At 41.2% G+C, this 21,554-nt stretch overlaps 1 protein-coding gene across 1 annotated transcript in view; it reads right to left on the bottom strand.

The window, feature by feature from the left end:
- Positions 1-3,641: 3,641 nt before the first annotated feature.
- LOC115131549 (atrial natriuretic peptide receptor 1-like) overlaps positions 3,642-21,554 on the bottom strand; it is a 118,812-nt gene continuing 100,899 nt past the window's right edge. The window contains exons 9-22 of the mRNA XM_029663348.2: positions 20,064-20,184; positions 19,853-19,927; positions 18,540-18,620; positions 18,251-18,355; positions 17,783-17,854; positions 16,803-16,962; positions 16,026-16,181; positions 10,468-10,636; positions 10,042-10,188; positions 9,648-9,771; positions 9,272-9,340; positions 8,308-8,482; positions 8,073-8,171; positions 3,642-7,964 (exon numbers count right to left, since the gene is read on the bottom strand). Coding sequence (XP_029519208.1) covers positions 7,813-7,964; positions 8,073-8,171; positions 8,308-8,482; positions 9,272-9,340; positions 9,648-9,771; positions 10,042-10,188; positions 10,468-10,636; positions 16,026-16,181; positions 16,803-16,962; positions 17,783-17,854; positions 18,251-18,355; positions 18,540-18,620; positions 19,853-19,927; positions 20,064-20,184 — 1,705 coding nt within the window. The 3' untranslated portion in view covers positions 3,642-7,812. The remainder of the gene's footprint in view (positions 7,965-8,072; positions 8,172-8,307; positions 8,483-9,271; positions 9,341-9,647; positions 9,772-10,041; positions 10,189-10,467; positions 10,637-16,025; positions 16,182-16,802; positions 16,963-17,782; positions 17,855-18,250; positions 18,356-18,539; positions 18,621-19,852; positions 19,928-20,063; positions 20,185-21,554) is intronic.

The raw sequence follows: 21,554 nt of genomic DNA, 5'->3' as shown, positions 1-21,554 counted from the left end.
TTCCTAGGGGCGCAATTTCAGATGTATATGCAATCATTCATGACTTACAGAACTCTTCTTTGGTGCCTTTAAAGACTTGATGGGAAAAGGATTTGGGGGAGGAACTTGGGGAAGACGCCTGGGAATCTGTGCTGAACAGGGTGCACTCGTCCTCTGTTAGCACTAGACACAGCCTCATTCAATTCAAGGTGGTTCACCATATTCACTAGTCGGGGGCCAAACTTGGAAGAATAGTCTCTGATTTTGATCCTACCTGTGTCAGATGTAAAGTGGAACCAGCCACACTGTTGCATATGTTTTGGGGCTGTCATAAACTGTCAGGTTTCTGGGAATTAATATTTAAATGTTTCTGATATATGACACTGTTATAGATCCATCTCCCCTTACAGCCCTTTTTGGAGTACTGCCCATGGGTACCCCCCTATCAAGAATCCAGTCGGACACTGTTGCTTATACAACTCCTTTTGCTAGACGGCTAATACTACAGAACTGGAAGACGGCAGCTCCCTCATCTTATAAATATTGGGTGAGAGAAGTGTTGTGCTCTCTGAAACTAGAAAAAAATAAATTAAATTCACGTGGGAACCCCAATCTGTTTAATGAGGCTTGGGCTCCATTCTGGTCTTACTTTAAACAGTCCATCCTCTGATGGCATTCCAATTAAAACTAAAATAAGTCTGTCTTTGACCCCCCTGTGACTTAAGGGTTGGAGGAGCCTCTCTCTGTGTTTTTGCTGGGGGGGGCATTAAGGTCCATGTGCTTATTGATTTTGACCCACGGATGCCTTGTTCACCTTGCCCGGGCAGAGACTGAAATGTGAGCTTGTTTTTCCCAGTTATTTTTTACATTTTGTTCACGCCTAGATGAATAATCATTCTATTTTTTTTGGTCCAGTGGATGGTCGGTCTGTGGCCATGACTGTCTGTGAGTGGTTGCATTTCTCCACCCTTATCCCTTGACTGTTTACAGGAACAATGGTGAGGTGTTTGTTCTGTCCCTGTACTATAGATTGCCCTTTAACCTTTGTAGCCTTCTCCCTGGTGTGTTTAACTTGTCTAAAGTACAGTATCTTTAAAAGTAATTTTTTTATTTGTATTTTTATTTGTTTTTTTTCTAGTTGAGTATATTATTTATATTGCTTTGTGTTGTTTTGTATGTGTGTGTAAAACTTAATAAACAGAGTTGAAAAAAAAAATACAGGTGTGTAAAGCTCTTAAGAGACTTACCTAGAAAAGACTGACATCTGTGATTGCTGCCAAAGGTGATTCTAAAATGTATTGATTGATTTCAGGGGGATGAATTTAATAAAAAATATATAAAAAATCTTCCACTTTGACATGTGTTTTGATTGGTGACAAAAATGTACAATTAAATCAATTTTGACTAAATGTGGAAAAAGTCAAAGGTTGCGAATCCTTTCTAAGGGCACTTTACATTTTTGTGAATTAGATTTATTTTTTCAATTTTCGCCTAACATGACATACCCTCGCTACATATTCGTCGCCAGACCCACTGGCTCCAGGTTATCTACAAGTCCATGCTAGGTAAAGCTCCGCCTTATCTCAGTTCACTGGTCACGATGGCAACACCCATCCGTAGCACGCGCTCCAGCAGGTGTATCTCACTGATCATCCATAAAGCCAACACCTCATTTGGCCGCCTTTCGTTCCAGTTCTCTGCTGCCTGTGACTGGAACGAATTGCAAAAATCGCTGAAGTTGGAGACTTTTATCTCCCTCACCAACTTTAAACATCAGCGATCTGAGCAGCTAACCGATCGCTGCAGCTGTACATAGTCTATCGGTAAATAGCCCACCCATTTTCACCTACCTCATCCCCATACTGTTTTTATTTATTTACATTTCTGCTCTTTTGCACACCAATATCTCTACCTGTACATGACCATCCGATAATTTATCACTCCAGTGTTAATCTGCAAAATTGTAATTATTCACCTACCTCCTCATGCCTTTTGCACACAATGTATATAGACTCCCCTTTCTTTTCTACTGTGTTATTGACTTGTTAATTGTTTACTCCATGTGTAACTCTGTGTTGTCTGTTCACACTGCTATGCTTTATCTTGGCCAGGTCGCAGTTGCAAATGAGAACTTGTTCTCAACTAGCCTACCTGGTTAAATAAAGGTGAAATAAAAAAATACCCAAATCTAACTGCCTGTAGCTCTTTTTTTTCTTTCTACCACCATCTTTGAAATGCAACCGAAAGGTCCCAAATCTAGCCATCACTCTGGTTGTAATTCCGATGGTGTCCATAAGCGAGCAGCAGTGCATTTGCAAAGTTTCAGACGGATAACTTCAACTATGAGCAAGCTACATGACATTTAGTGTGAAGTCACCCAGGTACATTTGGGCAAATCGTGAAGGAGACATTTACATTACGTTTTTCTGCAACAATATCATCAAATCTGTAAACTTGGACTTTGATTTAGCTTTTCCAGTATTAGTAGCCATATTGTAAGTTGAACATTTGCAAAACACCCAGTTTTCATAACTCTCCATATTCGTGTAATTTTTGTCCAAAAGAAAAAGGCTTGCTGTCGCACAAGGTTAGCAGCAACATTTGGCGACATATACGCATTCTCCTGTAAAGCACAGTTCATTGGCTATCTAGCTAGCTTTGTTTGACCCCGATTGGTGCTTATTTGACAAAGTTAGTCAATCAAGTGAAGACCGCAATAGCATGGCATTTTCTCACAGTAATAGCTACTGTAAATTGGACAGTGCAGTTATATTTACAAGAATTGAAGCTTTCAGCCGATATGAGACACTTATATGTACCGACATTTGTTTCACTAACATCTGCGATGACGGCCTGCACATAGGAAGAATATGTCCAGACCAGATAGTCTGTATTGAGCTTCTTCTTAATTCCTCAATGAGGCACTAACTCATTTGTTCTGCTTGCATGTTTGTGTTTTTTCTCTGAGCCTCTGTCTGTTACAGTTGATATGACTTTAACCCCCTGCCATCACTATACTGAAGCTTCTTCCCCGGTATGCCCTGGCTGCTGTGTCAACCACAGCCCGAGCTCGGTCTGGCCATGACTGCCAACTGTTCCAGCCTCTGTCAGAGTTCCCAATTGGATGGGACCTTCATTGGATTGGACGCTTAAGACCACATCAGGCCTGCTTCCATTGGATTCCTAAACCGATGCAGGGACTGGTCTCTTGACATGGACAGAATCTGAACATTCTATTTCTCTCTGGCAAGTGAGCTGACTCCTCATTTGGTTCCTTTTCCTTTCATGTTTCATCATTAAATCTGTGGGAAAGTATCTCCCTTGTCAGCCGATTATTTAAGTGCTGTGTGACTAACTTTTTTCAAATTGCTACACAGTACAAATAAAAGCAGTCAGTGTCTTTGAGCTGTTTTTTTTTACTGTGTTTGTACGTGTTTGTAGTTACTCTATCCCCATTATTTCAAGATTATATACTGTAACGATGGACATTTGTAACCTGTAGATTAGACTACAAGTATGTGGGTTGTTGTGCCCTACTATGATACAAAATGCAATTGTATGCATAGACTGCCCCACTGGTAAGGTCTAAATAACTAAACATGGCAAGTTCATCGGCTAAAATGACATAAAGCACAATAACACATTGCTATTAACTCAGAAGATTTTGGTTCTCAACTGCTTTTATAAAGACATTCAACTGACTAGAAACAAGACAGGCAATGTAACTGAACATTTCTTTCTCGCCCCAAAAACAATGTCAATGTCATATTTTAAAGCACACCAAACAATACATGGTAACACACAAAGACCAACCCGCTCCTCTAAAGTACAAAGCAACCAAAACAACACAATACATTTTACTGCATTAGAGACCGATTTACAGAACCCATGGGAGTACATTCATATTGGACATATACCGTATGCAGACGGACCTGACTTGGAATCGTCTTAATGATGTACATTTCTGATCTGATTCAGAAAAAATAACATTACAACCAACTGGTCTCTGTTACAACCTGGTAAAGACATTTTTCACGACAAGAAAACAATGGGAAAGACATATTTTGGATGTTATCTGGTCAGATTAAAACTAGACAAAGACATGATTTTCTGGTTGCTAAAAATAGCCAGTATGCAACCTGACCATGACCTCATAAAATAGATTATACTGACATCATTGAAACCAGTTTTGCACGCTGGGTTACCTGTCAGATTAAGCCTGACATTGGGTGAGTTACTGCTGATCAATAACTTGTCTCCCTGACGTTACACAGACCTGTTATCATTTACCACGTCTCATTACTAATCCTGATCATCTCAGGAGTATTGGCTTTGGCTTTAGGTGATAAATGATCAAACATTTAGACTTAAGTTGGAAAGGGGAAAATCTCACTGATAAGATTAAGGTTTAGGGGCGTTCAACTGAGAGCACATTCACATGGTCCATAGCGCTGGTTGGCAAATGGGTGCCTACTGCCTATCAGTGATGCTCCACTTATAAGATAGGTGGTGCAGTTGTTCCCTTTCAACTGAGCAGAACCACCCAAAAATACCAGAGAACAAAAGGACAAAGAGTACAGTTTGTTGTAACATGTTTGCAAATCACAAGCCAAAGAAGTATCCTCAGAGAGTCAACTTTGAGATTTTTTAAATATACTGAACAAAAATATCAACGCAACATGCAAGAATTTCAAAGATTTTACCGAGTTACAGTTCATTTAAGGAAATCAGTAAATTAAAATAAATTTGTTAGACCCTAATCTATGGATTTCACATGACTGGGAATACAGATATTCATCTGTTGGTCCCAGATACCTTCAAAAAAAGGTAGGGGCGTGGATCAGAAAACCAGTCAGTATCTATTGTGACCATTTGCCTCATGCAGCACGACACATCTCCTTCGCATAGAGTTGATCAGGTTGTTGATTGTGGCCTGTGGAATGTTGTCCCACTCCTCTTCAATGGCTGTGCGAAGTTGCTGGATATTGGCGAGTACTGGAACATGCTGTCGAAAACGTCGATGCACAATGGGTGACATGTTTGGTGAGAATGAAGGCAATGGAAGAACGGAGACATTTTCAGCTTCCAGGAATTGTGTACAGATCTTTGCGACATGGGGCCGTGCATTATCATGCTGAAACATGAGATGATGGCGGCAAATGAATGGCACGCCAATGGGCCTCACGATCTTGGCACGGTATCTCTGTGCATTCAAATTGACATCGATAAAATGCAATTGTTTTCGTTGTCCATAGCTTATGCCTGCCCATACCATAACTCCACTGCCACCATGGGGCACTCTGTTCACATGTTGACAACAGCAAACCGCTCGCCCACATGACACACACATGGTCTGCTGTTGTGAGGCCGGTTGGACATGCTGCCAAATTCTCTAAAATGATTTTGGAGGTGGCTTATGGTAGAGAAATTAACATTCAATTCTCTGGCAACAGCTCTGGTGGAAATTCCTGCAGTCAGCATGCCAATTGCTTGCTCCCTCAAAACTTTAATCATCTGTGGCATTGTGTGACGAAACTGCACATTTTAGAGTGGCCTTTTATTGTCCCCAGCACAAGGTGCAACTCTAATGATCATGTTGTTTAATCAGCTTCATGACAGGCCACACCTGTCAGGTGGGTAGATTATCTTGGTAAAGGAGAAATGCTCACCAACAGGGATGTAAAGAAATGTGTGCACAAAATATGAGAGAAATAATGTTTGTGTGTATGGAAAAAGTCGGTGATCTTTTATTTTAGCTCATGAAACGTGGTACCAACACTATACATGTTGCGTTTATTTTTTTGTTCAGTGTATATATTTTTCAATGTACTGTGTATGTCATTTAGTAGGACTCCCATTCTGAAAATATTCACTTTTCCCCTCAGTAACAGTAAGCGAAGTTGAAGAGCTAGACATCCTCATTCTTTTGTAACCTTGTGTGTGAAATATAAGGTATTTTGACATCATCTTGTAAGTAAAGGAAAAAGGATCATTAGAAAATATGAAACTCAAAATGAGTCTGGAATATAAGAACCTAATGTGAGAGGGTTAGCTGGTTATAATTAACCATCTGTCTATAAGTGACCATCTGTCTATAAGTGACCATCTGTCTTATGTAACATATCATACTAAATGGAGTGTCTTGGATTTACATATAGTATAAATCGAAATACTCTGAGAACAGGTTGCGACAATATTAATTCACCCAGAAGTTGTCATTTATGGCCAAATCTAACTCTCCATTCTTCCTTGTCATCGCAGTATATCTTGAGCAGACTAAAGCAATGAATTGTTTTTTTATGACCAAAAAGATTTTGAACAGTCCTGTTGAATACATATGTCCTGTTGAATGCTAATTCACAACTTAACAGCCATAAGTGTCCATTTGAGACATTTCACCAATGTCAATAAGAACACTATTGGCATGGTGGTGATTACCTCCACTACTTCCTCCTAAAGCACATAGCCAAGCAGGCTGTAGAGCACACATTGTGGACTGGTATTATTATGGGTAACTGAGCCTTACACTATGAATCAGGTTTGAGGAGTTGAGGTAACTTTGGTCAACTCGGGATAAGTGGTGACACGAATATGGCTCTAGCCAGTAACATATCTATGGCAACGAATCCTTCAGAAGTAGCCTGCTCCCGGGCAGGCTAACTCGGGGCTTGTCCCACTTCTATTGAATGAAGTGTTTGAGCCGAAGGACCCATCAAATTCTTGTGTTAAAAATAGTAATAGTAATAGTAATAACACATTTGAAACTTCACGCGCAGTAAAACTTTCGTATGACTGAATACTATTTTTGTATCGTTAGGAGTGGGGAATCATGGGACTTGTGCATTGATAAGCACAACAAACAAACAAACAAACACAATATGTGTAAAAAATATAAAAAAAACATCTAGTTGCCCATTTCACACCATAGCCTGCTGAATTTGCAGGTAAATTGATTTTGGCAAAAATGTAAATGTGGCACTGACTCGCCCACGGATTGATGTTTCAGCATTGTCTCAATGAATGAGTTTGGAGTTCGACTAGCCATGTGCGACATGAACGCACAGTTCATGAAGTTAGGTCATTTCAGAAAAGCCTGAGTACATCTAGCTACATTCGTAGTATACCCCTCTGGTCTCCACTTGATTCATGTTCAATTATATAGATATAGAACAAACTGATATTGTGACACAGAACAAACACCACCGTGAAACAAATAGAATAAAGCCTGTGAAGGCTTCACATAACACTAAGGCTTCTAAATGTTAGAGAACACCAAGTCAGTCACAAAGTGAAATAACCACAAAATAACACATTGGACTACTCTCGTCACGATAAACAACAGGTCCACCAAAGATTGTCCCAAAATGTTCGTTCTTGAAAGCGACAGTTACAACTCTTGAACACTGGGTGGAGATGTTCGCAAATGCCCATCGTCCTTGCCAATCGGAGGAGGTGGGGCCTCACCATTCGGCACACGGCGGTGTAACAGTGATAGCTTTCCTTTGGTTGGAGAGGTACAAGTCGAAAGCTGTCCATGGAAGGTCAACGTTGATAGCTTATGCACCATAGTAGGTCAATCTAGAGAGAGCGTTTCCACCTAAAGGAGCCAAGGAATGCCCTTGAAGAGCAGTGAGACTGAGTCGATGAGAATATCATTCTGGAGGGGGTTGTCAGGAGTATTTGTTTGTGGCTTATTTCTATTTCACCCCATTCCTATGTGTATCTGTATGCATGTCTGTTCCTTTTACCTCAGTCCTCCCTTGCCTTTACCTCTCTTTTCTACGGCATCTTTCCAATACTGTCTATGTCTAATTCTCTCTCTCTCTCGCTCTACTAAGCCATGTTGTTGATGCTCTCCCCCAGTAGCCAGTAGGTCTTCATCCTCCCTTTGCCCTTCATCTCCACGTCTCCTCTCAGCTCCAGCTGGAAACAGTTGAAGTCGTCCAGCACCGAGCGCGTGGCCTCCGACACGTGGATCTTCAGGGCTGAGGGATGAGAACATGACAGAAATGTGGTCATTTAAACCAGAGAAGGAATAGTGTTTGTCCTGATAGGTCATGGGATAGTAGATAAAAGAGGTTGGTCACTCTCACCCTCCCCATTGGACTCCATGCGAGAGGCTGTGTTGACTGTATCTCCAAACAAACAGAACCGAGGCATCTTCAGTCCTACGACGCCAGCACATACAGGGCCTGGAGAGAACACACAGACAACCTATTTCAATATTCCACAGACTCCAATGATTCCACAGTGTCAGGAAAGCACAATGAAGTGCATTTGTCCGAGAACAAATACAGTACTGCTTGAACTCTACAATCCTGCCCCCACCACTGTGGATGCCACTGCGCAGACGGAGCTGCTGAGCAGGTCGGTGGCGGATCCTGAAGGAGTGTACGGCCTCCAGGAGGGCCAGGGACATACGGGCGATCTCTCGGCCGTGCAGCTTGCCGTTCCTCACCGGCAGCCCAGACACCACCATGTACGCATCACCTATCGTTTCCACCTGAGGACGCCACAGAGAGAGCGAGACGGTCACACTGTCACTAGGGTTCTTAAAGGTACATTTTTCAACGTCATGTTTTGTCGTCTCCAACACCACCCCAACATCAACATATATGAAAATGGTGCATTTCTATGTTTTGTAGTGAAAAAAGATAGAGGAAGAAAAGTGTTTCCAATGACATCATCGGTGTGCATCGTGTGAGTAGGCATTGTCTACTAATTGGTTTATGATGTCATTCTCCACCCGGCACAGCCAAAAGAGGACTGGCCACCCCCCATTGCCTGGTTCCTCTCTAGGTTTCTTCCTAAGTTTTGGCCTTTCTAGGGAGTTTTTCCTAGCCACCGTGCTTCTACACCTGCATTGCTTGCTGTTTGGGGTTTTAGGCTGGGTTTCTGTACAGCACTTTGATATATCAGCTGATGTAAAAAAGGGCTATATAAATTAATTTGATTTAAATTGGATTTGATTAGAAATACATCTTAATTGACGTTTTTTACTACAAAATATAGAAAAGCGCCATTTTCACATATGTTGATGTTGTGGTGGTGCTGGAGATGATGAATTTGAAGTTGAAATTATTACAAATTTCCCTTTAAATATGTCCCTAACCCAGTGGTGGGTAAGTGTAGTACAGGAGGACCGCAGTGTGTCCAGGTCTTTGTGACATTCTAGCTCCAACACAGCTGATTCAACTAATGCTGAATCAGTTGTATTAATGCTGGACTGGAACAAAAGCTTGCACACCCTGTGACCATGTGTGAATAAACAAGGTTTAGACTCTGACTTTACCTTGTAAACATCGAAATTGTCGATGATGGCATCGAAACACGTGTAGAGGTCATTCAATAGGGTCACCACCTATGGGAAAACATGAAGATTATTAGCCCCATGCATAAAATATGTTTCCTTTCAGTAGAATAACAGTTCATTAATTTGCTGAGCAATATAAGGCATTTTCAATACAGTCAACTTCTGAAAAGTGCACATTGAACACAAGTATGCTGAAATGGAGTGCAGTTCATCGGGCCCAACTCAAATATATTATTTTAATTTGCTCTGAAAATCGGCATACTCCACTTCTCATTCATGACAGCCCAAAGCCATTGCATATCAGGAGTAGACTGTACTGGCAAATTGCTGTTGACTACGTTCATTCTGGACTGACCTGCATGGGCGTGCTCTCTGCTGAGATGGCGGTGAAGCCCACGATGTCACTGAAGTAGATGGTGACTGAGTCAAAGGCCTCAGCCTGCACCGTCTCCCCTCTCTTCAACTGCTCCGCTACAGAGCTATGTAAGACACAGTGTTAATCAGAGTAAGTGTGTGTGTGTGTGTGTGTGTGTGCAAGAGAGAGAGTGTGTGTGTGTGTGATTCAGTTCAATCACCAAATGATGTTTGGATTTATTCATCCTCTGCAGAGTGGAGCCTCTGATGAGTATTTCTGTGTGGGGGTGTGTTTGTGCCATTTTTTTTGTCACAACTCAGCATTCAAAATCATTGAGGACAACTCAAAAAAGTTGAACTACATATTTCCATGGTGATCCTCTTCATAGACTCACTGTGGAAGTATCTGGTAGAGCAGTGCCTCGGCCTTGCGTTTCTCTTCATGGTAAGCCTGTGTCCTTTCCTCCACCAGTTCTTCCAGGTTATTGGCGTACTGCTCCATTCGAGACAACAGGTTGTCCAGGATATTAGACCCATAACCTCTGCGGAGGGAATGATGGAGAGGGGAGTAAAGGACAGGTAACACATTGGAGGGAGGATTGGAAGATAGTGGTCAGAGCAGTGCAAACCTGTTGTTGTGAGTATAAAAAGTCACTGGGGATAATAAATACATGCTTGTGTGTGGAGTGTTACTTTGAATGCAGAGGAAGGAAGATCTCTAAAGTGAGCGGATGGGTATAAGTGCGTGTCTGTAGATCAGGAACCATAGAAAGTGCATGGCGTCAAGAGAGGTTTAAGCAGTGCATACAGAAATAGAGTACCTGTTGTGTTTGCGCAGCAGCAGCTTGATGTGGTGGAACTCGGGCCTCTCGTTCACGTCCTCGCTCCAGCAGCGCTGCATGAGCTGGCCCACCTCTTCACTGTGGCTCTGGGGGCAGAGGGAGGGTCGCAGGTAGGGCCACTGGCCCAGGGCCACTCGCTCTACGATCTCTGGTAGAGAGAAAGAGGGAGGGAGGAAGAGCAAATTCATATAATCATTTTGTACTAAGGCACACATCAATTTCAGAGAGAGAACGAGAGATAGAGAATCAGAGAGAGAGAGAGAGGTGGAGTTCAAGGGAGCTTCATTTAGAAAAGTTACACAGCCCTTGGACAGGCAAGCCTCTTTTCCTTTCACATAACAAGAACACGACACGTTAAAATATTCCCAAGGTGACAGTAAAACCAGCCTCTTTCCCATGGTCAATAGTTTCAGAGACATAACTCTGTCATCTAATCTCTCCATCTCCTTCCTTTTTTTATCCCTCTCCGTTTCCTTTCTTTTCTGTTCTGAAGAAGGCGGGCGGCACTTGAAACGCAGCGCCATCCCAATAGACTTGAATATGGAAGATGAAAGGCAATGCAGAATGAGGTTGAAAGAAATGATGTGTTCTGTTAAATGCGTCAATACTCAATACTGTATCTGGGTCACCTCCCGTGTTTACTCTATATCAGCTCTTCTTCATTTCATAAACCAACAATATTTCCACCCGGGGACCGGGCTCTTCCAGTGCTAATGTTCTGAACTCATTGTCCATCCCCCCCCCTCTCTTCTCTTCTCATTTCATTTATTTTTCGTTCCCAACTTCTGTCTCGTCTCTCACACATAAATGATATGACCCACCCACCTCTTCAATTCAATGTGTATATAACTGCCAAAGTGTGCTAGCTTAGCATATAGCGCTGCCTCCCTGAACCAGGGTCCCCTACCTCAGTGGTTCCCAATCTAGGGGGCGCACCCACCCCATAGGGGGCGCCAACATTTTGTAGGGGTGCACGGGTCCTTCCCTTTTAAAATATATTTTAAAAAATACACAATTAACGATTGTTTATATCAATCTAAAATGACGCATACAACTTGGCTCTAAGACATTCACATGAAGCTGAGCTACGACCTTCTAAAGTCGAGTAGTGAAAGAAATTGGAATTGGCTTAGGACGTTATCTTATACAATGTGTCACTGTCGCTATCAATTGATCTAATCACTTTCTGTAAAAGAGAATATGTATAATTAAATTAAGGGTTCATATAAATTATCATAATAAAACATATTCGATAGCGGAATAACATTTTGGGAAATTGGGTCTAGACTTTATTTCCTTAAACAATATTATCATAATTATTGTTATTATTATTATCATTAAATAGCCTACCTAAAAGATGAGTCTTGTTAAACTACGAAGGAATTGCAGGAAAGCTTCAAAGAATACTTTTCCTAGGTCCCTCAAATGAAACAAAACCAAGCTGGCGGTGTATTTAAAATAGACAATCTCAATAATGAAAATGACAATGAAAATGTGAAACAGGGGGCCCTGGGGGGAAAGGTTGGGAACCCCTGCTCTACCTCACCAACACATGTGACCGTCCGCTTGACAACGTACCAACCGATTGAGCTATAGAAAATGGTACAGTATTTTAATGTGCTTTCATAAAAGCATGCCTAGGCATTATTACATTTTTAAATTGTTTATTTCACCTTTATTTAACCAGGTAGGCTAGTTGAGAACACATTCTCATTTACAATTGCGACCTGGACAAGATAAAGCAAAGCAGTTTGACACATACAACAACACAGAGTTACACATGGAATAAACAAACATACAGTCAATAATGCAGTAGAAAAAGTCTATATACAGTGTGTGCAAATGAAGATAAGGGAGGTAAGGCAATAAATAGGCCATATATAGCAATTAAACACTGGAGTGATAGATGTGCAAGTAGAGATACTAGGGTGCAAAGGAGCAAAATAAATAAATAAATACAGTATGGGGATGAGGTAGTTGGATGGGCTATTTACAGATGGGCTATGTACAGGTGCAGTGATCTGTGAGCTGCTCTGACAACTGGTGCTTTAAGTTAGTGAGGGAGATATAAGTCTTCAGCTTCAGTGATTTTTGCAGTTCATTCCAGTCATTGGCAGCAGATAACTGGAAGGAAAGGTGGCCAGTGAGGAATTGGCTTTGGGGGTGACCAGTGAAATATACCTGCTGGAGCGCGTGCTACAGGTGGGTGCTGCTATGGTGACCAGTGAGCTGAGATAAGGTGGGGCTTTACCTAGCAGAGACTTGTAGATGACATGGAGCCAGTGGGTTTGGCAACGAGTATGAAGCAAGGGCCAGCCAACGAGAGCATACAGGTCGCAGTGGTGGGTAGTATATGGGGCTTTGGTGACAAAACGGATGGCATTGTGATAGACTGCCTCCAATTTTCTGAGTAGAGCGTTGGAGGCTATTTCGTAAATGACATCGCCGAAGTCGAGGATTGGTAGGATAGTCAGTTTTAGGAGGGTATGTTTGACAGCATGAGAGAAGGAGGCTTTGCTGCAAAATAGGAAGCTGATTCTAGATTTAATTTTGGATTGGAGATGCTTAATTTGAGTCTGGAAGGAGAGTTTACAGTCTAACCAGACACCTAGGTACAGTGGGGCAAAAAAGTATTTAGTCAGCCACCAATTGTGCAAGTTCTCCCACTTAAAAATATGAGAGAGGCCTGTAATTTTTATCATAGGTAGTACACTTCAACTATGACAGACAAAATGAGAGAAAAAAATCCAGAAAATCACATTGTAGGATTTTAAATGAATTTATTTGCAAATTATGGTGGAAAATAAGTATTTGGTCACCTACAAACAAGCAAGATTTATGGCTCTCACACACCTGTAACTTCTTCTTTAAGAGGCTCCTCTGTCCTCCACTCGTTACCTGTATTAATGGCACCTGTTTGAACTTCTTTTCAAAATGATTTGTGTTCTACACAGAAGGTTATATAGTCCAGGTCTCTCTTGAAAAATAGTTTTTATCTCAATGAGACTAACCTAGAAAATAAAGGTCATATTTATTTGAACAATATTGTGCAATGAAACGCATTGTCTTTCCCAAAAATAATCAAAGTCGCTCTGGATAAGAGCGTCTGCTAAATGACTTAAATGTAAATGTAAAAGACGCCAACCTCATTCATTTTTATTTTATTTTCATTGTTCCAAGTGCCCATCCATATTTGTCTGTACTTTCATCTTTAACCCTAACCGTATTTACCTTGATATATATTCTTATATAATTGCAGTGCCTTCAGAAAGTATTCATACCCCTTGACTTATTCCACATTTAGTTGTGTTACAGCCTGAATTCAAAATGGATTAAATAGATTTTTTTCACTCTCCCCATCTACAAAAAATACCCCATAATGTTTCTAGAAATGTTTGCATATTTATTGAAAAGGAAATACAAAAATAACTCATTTACATAAGTAAATGTCAATACTTTGTAGAAGCACCTTTGGCAGTGATTACAGCTGTGAGTATTTCTGGGTAAGTATCTAAGAGCTGTCCACACCTGGACTGTGCAACATTTTCCCATTATTGTTTTCAAAATTCTTCAAGCTCTGTCAAATTGGCTGTTGATCATTGCTAGACAACCATTTTCAGGTCTTTCCATAGATTTTCAAGCAGATTTAAGTCAAAACTGCAACTCGGCCACTCAGGAATATTCAGTCTTCTTGGTAAGCAACTCCAGTGTAGATTTGGCCTTCTGTTTTAGGCTATTGTCCTGCTGAAAGGTGAATTAATCTCCCAGTATCTGGTAGAAAGCAGACTGAAGCAGGTTTTCTTCCAGGATTTTGCCTGTGCTTAGCTCCATTTTGTTTATTTTTTATCCTGAAAAACTCCCCAGTCATTAACAATTACAAGCATACCCATAACATGATGCAGCCACCACTATGCTTGAAAATATGGAGAGTGGTACTCAGTAATGTGTTGTATATGATTTGCCCGAAACATAACACATTGTATTTAGGACAAAAATGTAATTGCTTTGCCACATTCTTTGCAGTTATACTTTAGTGCCTTGTTTCAATCAAGCTTCCTTATTTTCATCTCGTCAATTAGGTTAGTATTGTGGAGTAACTACACTGTTATATGTTGTTGATCCATCTTCAGTGTTCTCCTATCGCAGCCATTACACTCTGTAACTATTTTAAAGTCAACACTGGCCTCATGGTAAAATCCCTGAGCGGTTTCCTTCCTCTCCGGCAACTGAGTTAGGAAGGACGCTTGTATCTTTTAGTGACGGTGTATTGATACACCATCTAAAGTGTAATTGGTAACTTCACAATGCACAATTCACGTGTGCTTTTTTCCCCGTTACCCCATCTACCAATAGGCTCCCTTCTTTGCGAGGCATTGGAAAACCTCCCTGGTCTTTGTGGTTGAATCTGTGTTTGAAATTCACTGCTTGACTGAGGGACCTTACAGATAATGGTGTGGGGTGCAGAGATGAGGTAGTCGTTCAAAAATCATGTTAAACACTATTATTGCACACAGAGTGAGTCCATGCAACTTAAATGTTTCCTCCTGAACATATTTAGGCTTACTTATTGACTCAAGATATTTAATCTTTTCATTTTAAAATAATTGGTAAACATTTTTAAAAACATAATTCCACTTTGGCGTTATGGAGTACTGTGTGTAGGCCAGTGACAACAAAAAAATCTCAATTGAATCAATTTTAAATTCAGGCTGCAATACAAGAAAATGTGGAAAAAGTCAAGGGGTGTAAATACTTTCGGAAGGCACTGTACATGCCTGTCCTTGCCTGAAGAACACGCACAGACACACAAATATTTTCAGGAGACTGAAAGGATTTGGCATGGGTCCCCAGATTCTCAAAAAGTTATACAGCTGCACCATCGAGAGCATCCTGACCGGTTGCATCACCGCCTGGTATGGCAACTGCTCGGCATCTGACTGTAAGGCGATACAGAGGGTAGTGCGTATGGCCCAATGCATCACTGGGGTCGAACTCCCTGACATCCAGAACCTGTATACTAGGCAGTGTCAGAGGAAGGCCCAAAAAGTTGTCAAAGACTCCAGTCACCCAAGTCATAGACTCTTCTCTCTGCTACCACACGGAAAGCAGTACCGGAGTACCAAGTCTAGGACCAAAAGGCTCCTTAACAGCATCTACCCCCAAGCCATAAGACTGCTGAACAATTAATCAAATTACCACCTGGACTTTACATTGACCCCTCCCCTTTGTTTTTACACTGCTGCTACTCGCTGTTTATTATTTATGCATAGTCACTTTACAAATTACCTCAACTAACCTATACCTGTGTATAGCCTCTTTATTGTTATGTAATTTTATTGTGTTACTTTTTGATGTAATTTTTTAAACTTTAAACTTTAGTTAACTCTATTTAAACTGATGTTGATTAAAATGATCCCGCTAAAGGGATCGTTGCGCCAAGAGGTTCAGAACTTGCAAGTAAGCATTTCGCGGTAAGGTTGAAAATATGTATTCGGCGCATGTGACAAATAACACTTAATTTGATTTGACACACACACCTTTGGGGCTGAAGGTGTCCCCCTCGATGTGGAAGACCCCTCGGAGCAGGGCCAGCTCCTGCAGTATGATGCCGAAGCTGTAGATGTCCCCTTTCTGAGTGCCACATGGTGGGGGACACTCTGCCCTCAGCAGCTCTGGAGCTGCCCACAATTTCCCTGTAAAGGGGGATTGGAGAGAAAGAAAGAGGGAGGTAGAGGGGGAAAGAGGGAGAGAGAAGAGGTGGATTTCCTTAATTGTTTTAATTGAACCTTTGTTTTAACAGGGAAGACGTATTGAGACCTAGGTCTCTTTTTCAAATCCGCCTTGTATAACAACTTAAATACACAAAATATATATTTACACATTTAACATGACATAAGAATAAAAGGCCATTTCAAGATGTATTATGAGTTTTCTTAAGCCAAAGATGTACTTAGAGAGAGAGAGACAGATTAACTGGGAGTTTTAATACCCACCTTTTCAATCAGCAACTAGTCAAGACTTTTTCAGACAGGTGATTTGACTGTTGCGCCACATCAATGACATGTATTTCAATTGAGCCAGCAAGGGCTTTCTCTCAGGAAGGGACATTGGGACATTTAGACAGAAATCTATTGTGTAAAACAAACAGCCAATTTTATCAGAAAATGGGCATGTTTTGGTTTTTGAATAACAACAAAGGCAGGGAAATCACTTGGTTTGAGTTATTTAGAGTGTGTGTGTGTGTTTACTCATGGGTTCGAATCTGTGTGTCTTTGTCTACGTGTGAGTGTGTTTCTGCAGCTCAGGTAACTCACGGGCATAGTAGGCGTGTGTGTCCTCCATATTGGACTTTTCGCGGAAGCTGGCCAGCCCGTAGTCAGTAATCTTCAGAACAAAGCGACTGTCCACCACACAGTTAGAGGACTTCAGGTTACCATGGGAGACGATGACGCTGTTGTGAAGGAAGGCCATCCCCTAGAATCAAAGACAGTGTGATTCACAAGGTATGCAACCAGTCGATGACCCTGTGTGAAATGTTTCGGGAACTGTCACACATGCTTTAGGCCAACGAAATTGCATTTGCTGAACAATCTACAGTATGCATTGCAAGTCTATAACCAACAATTCTGTACCCTCCCATTAACTTCCATTGAAGATGTGCATAGCTTCCTTTGCAAAGTACGGAGGTAGCCTTCTCACGACAGCCATCTCTGCTAGAATGCACATTGAGGGGCATTAAATCGAGGCTAACTCAAGTAAAAGCCGTGAACTCGTCGTTCATCATTCTAACCAGGACACCAGGAGGTGTCAGACACCATCCGTCTACCCTTCGTTATAAGCATCGCACATGCCTGGCCGCATGCATCTACAAAGCCTGGACAATCCCAACTCCTGCTGCAGGCAATACACATGACGGGTTGGTTGGATCTGGTGTAATCCCAAACATCTTGTTGAAAATATATGATACAAATCAGCGTAAGAGCATGAAATAAAGTGAGAGGTAACATGCTTGGCATAACTTTTTGTATTGACAATAAAAAAAACCTGAAGAAGTATGATAGAATAAATATTATTTGAATATTTTCTACCTCTCCCCTAGCACAACGTTAGCCCCCATACTGTGAATATAACATTAAGTATCAGTACAATCAGTACATATATGCCCGTGACCCCGTTGGTTGAGAATCCTGGACCAATCGCAACTTAATCACAAACCTCCTCCTCTCTTTCCTCCTACAGTGTCTTATGTCTTTGTTTAAAACCTCTGAATGGAGGATGAAGGATGGAGAAACACCTTAACAATGTCGTTGATGAGAGAGTATCTGAACATCCAGTCCAAGGTGATGGTCTCGCTCTCCATAAGATCCTGCACAGCACAGCACATGAACATAAACATGACAATTTACACAGACACACACAAATATTCCGAACATATTTCAAATCAGCCAGACATGAGTCACCCAGAGGTTAATAATCCCAGTCCACAATGCTAACATCAGAATATGCATGACATGTCATTCTCCTTTCACACAGGCTGTCGGTATTCAACACATGTAGCCTAGAGGATGAACCAACCATCTCAAGACCCAAGGGTTGTAATTGTAGGCTAGATGGTTCATGAATTCATTGTGAGAATGTGTGATGAGGGAGATAAGAGACCAATAGGGGTTTTGGATCACAACGCTAAGGTTATATAAGGTTAAAGAATAGAATGGAATAATATAGAATAGAACCATTAGATCCTATAGGCTGTGTGAAGTACCTGCAGGCTGCCCCGGGGGCAGTACTCTGTGATGATACAGATGTTGGGAGGATCAATACAGGCTCCGATAAAGCGAGTCAGGTGCTCGTTTTGAACATCACGGATCTGGAGGAAAGAAGATTAACATCAATACCAACATACTAGCAACTGCATATATAATCACCAACATACAAAAGCATTTACACCTGAGACAAGTATACACCTTACAACATAATGAGTAGACAGAATACTAGAAAGGACATTGTTGCTCCGGCAACATGTTTACAAGCCTACTGAATAAAACCCTCACATGTTTAAGCTCAAAGAGCACCATCCTGGTGAGCTCGATGCGCTTCTTGTTAGTGACGTACTTAATGGCCGCAATGTTTCCCTGGAAAGGAGGACACATTTAATTAACACAATATTTCACCATGATTTTACTATCTGTGTCCGTCGGTAATATGGGGTGATGTAAAATGATTGTAATTCACTTGTAATTCCGACTCCAAGGATGTAAACTATGCAAATGCCCAGGTGAAGCCTATCAGAATCCCAGGACGAACACTTCTCACTGGCAAATATTGGGTCTCAATATAAATGCTTTATATAGCATTCATAAAGGCTTCATAAGCACTACATAAATGCATCACAAATAATCCGTAAGCGTATGTCATACACTTTAAATGGTTAATTAAAGGTGACATAATCATTCCTCCTGTAGAGCAAATAGCCAAATGTGACATAACACACTATGTATGTTTATACACCGTTTATAGCAGGGGTTCTCAAAGTGTGTTCCAGGTACTGCAGGGGGGTCCGCGGACAGATATTTTTTGTGTGAATATTACTAACGACAACAGATTGAACTCATTTTGGCAAAGGGATCTGTGGAATACGTTTAGAGGGCGTACTGCAATACACAATGTAATATTATTCATCTACAATGTATGTTATTAACCCAAGGCAACATGGGCCTGGGAGGGTCACAGGGTTATTAGTATCCACGGTTCTCAACCAATTATCAAGGTTTTAACTGAATACTTCTTGTATTCCCCAAAAATGGTTTTTAAAACATAAATGCACTGTAATTTAAGCTTCAAAACTATAACGTTTTCTCTCTGCCTCATGGCAAAATACATGGAATTGCAGGATATTACCTATAAATATCCTTTAAAACAACAAAAACATCTCTCTGCCCCATGACAAAATGTGTCAAACTGCAGGAAATGAGCTTGAAAACAGCAACATTTTCTCTCAGATACTTAGAGGCGGGATTTAAATGTCATCCCCAAGGCCCGAGACTTGGTTCGTCTGGCACTGCCAGAGTCATAATCATACTCCTTTTATGATATTTGCATCTCACTCCAGTTGTGTTCTGATTATGAGGGGTCCCTGATGAATTTGCTATCATAAAAGGGATCCCCAGGCCCCCCCAAAAGTTTGAGAACCCCTGATTTATAGAGTATGTCATACGCTTATAGATGACTTGTGAAGCATTTATGTAGTGCTTATGAAGCCTTTATGTATCCAACTACTGTAGGTATCACTACACAAATCCTTAATAAAGCAAACATCATAAGCATTGTCAGTCTATTACAACAATCCCTGTGTAAAAGGACAGACCTTGTAGTAGCCAGTCTTGGCGTAGATCTGGAAGTTTCCATCCATGGTCAGGAGGGAACCATAGTTGGAGCCTCTCTGTGGACCATATAGAGACATAGAGAGGGAATGAGAACAGTGTCCTTTTCAACAGTGTGTTTCCCTGTGTAATTGTGTAGGTGCACTGTATTTCAAGCCTCTATACGCTGTACGTGTGTGTTTCTCCGTGCAGTACCAGAGACAGGGTGAGTCTGCTGCAGGTCCTGCGCATCACTTTCTCCAGGTCGCTCATCTGCACGTCCTCCCACTGCACCCGCCAGAGCTGAGCAGCCAACTCATTCTCCAACTTCAGTTTCCTGATGGAGAGGGTGTAGGGGGAGGGACAAACAGGGAGAGAAGGTGAGAGAAAGGGAGACAAAGAGTGATGGAAAGAGGAGGCTTGAGAGAGGTTCAGAGAGAGAGAGAGAAATAGGTAGAAGGATAGAGTAGAGAAAGGAGGAAGACAAAATTGTGTGAGGGCGACGGAGAAAGAGAAATCAATAAAGAGAATCCAGAATAAAGGACAGAGAGATTAAGGAAAGGGATGGATGTGTTTCAGCGTGAGTGTACACTGTGTAGGACTGAACCTCTACCCACACAGGCCATCAACACTACAAAATCAGAACCTCTATCACCTACCACCAAACTGTATTCACACACACATTTCTCAGAAACAAATGCAACCTAACTATAGCATTGGGGATGGGATTAATTCATTGAGTTTGGATAGAGCTCTATTATAGTGCTCTATTATAGTGCTCTATTATAGTGCTCTATTATAGCGGGTGACCTGATTGGAGTGTCGCCTCTCAATTTGTGAATACAACTTAATGGAGTCATCATTCACCAACAGTGCTGTCTGTGTGAAGTTGTTCAGACATGTACCTTGATATCACAGGCGGCTGGTTGCACCTTAATTGAGGAGGACGGGCTCATAGTAATGGCTGGAACGGAATCAATGGAATGGTATCAAACACATCACGCACATGGTTTCCATGTGTTCAATACTATTCCTTTCACTCCATTCCAGCCATTATTATGAGCCGTCCTCACCTCAGTAGCCACCTCTGCTTGATCTAACATTCTTTACTGTAATGGAACATTATGTAAGAAGAGGTCAAAAAGTCACTATTCATGTGTAGTAATAACACATTTATGTTGTCGTTTAAAACAAAATCTATGAACATACAAACACATCATACAGTAGCTTCCATTTACTTTAAGCAATACATTTACAGATAGACTTAGTAATCCATAGATTAAGTCATTCATATAATAAGCACTTATTTTACAAGAATATGAAAATAAACATTCATAAATGTATTCGCCTACGGCTATGTGCTATTCAAATGTACTACACGTTGCTCTATTTTATAACGTGAAAAAAAGTGGAAAAAAGGGTCTGTAATTTTACAGCACATTTAAAGGGATTCTTTGGGATTTTGGCAATGAGGCCCTTTATCTACTTCCCCAGAGTCAGATTAACTTGTGGATAAAATGTGTATCCATTTAAAAAGGAAGTTACTGTGTCCAGTAAAAAGGAAGTTACTTTCATGAGCCAATGCTAGCTAGCATTAGCACAATGACTGGAAGTCTCTGGTTATCTGCTCGAGTGCTAGTAGATACCCATAGCACACTAGCAGATACCCATAGAGTGCCAGTCATTGCGCTAACGCTAGTTAGCAAT

Source organism: Oncorhynchus nerka, linkage group LG7 (assembly GCF_034236695.1).
Source record: "Oncorhynchus nerka isolate Pitt River linkage group LG7, Oner_Uvic_2.0, whole genome shotgun sequence".
Lineage (NCBI taxonomy): Eukaryota > Metazoa > Chordata > Actinopteri > Salmoniformes > Salmonidae > Oncorhynchus > Oncorhynchus nerka.
This window is presented reverse-complemented; position numbering and strand designations above follow the sequence as displayed.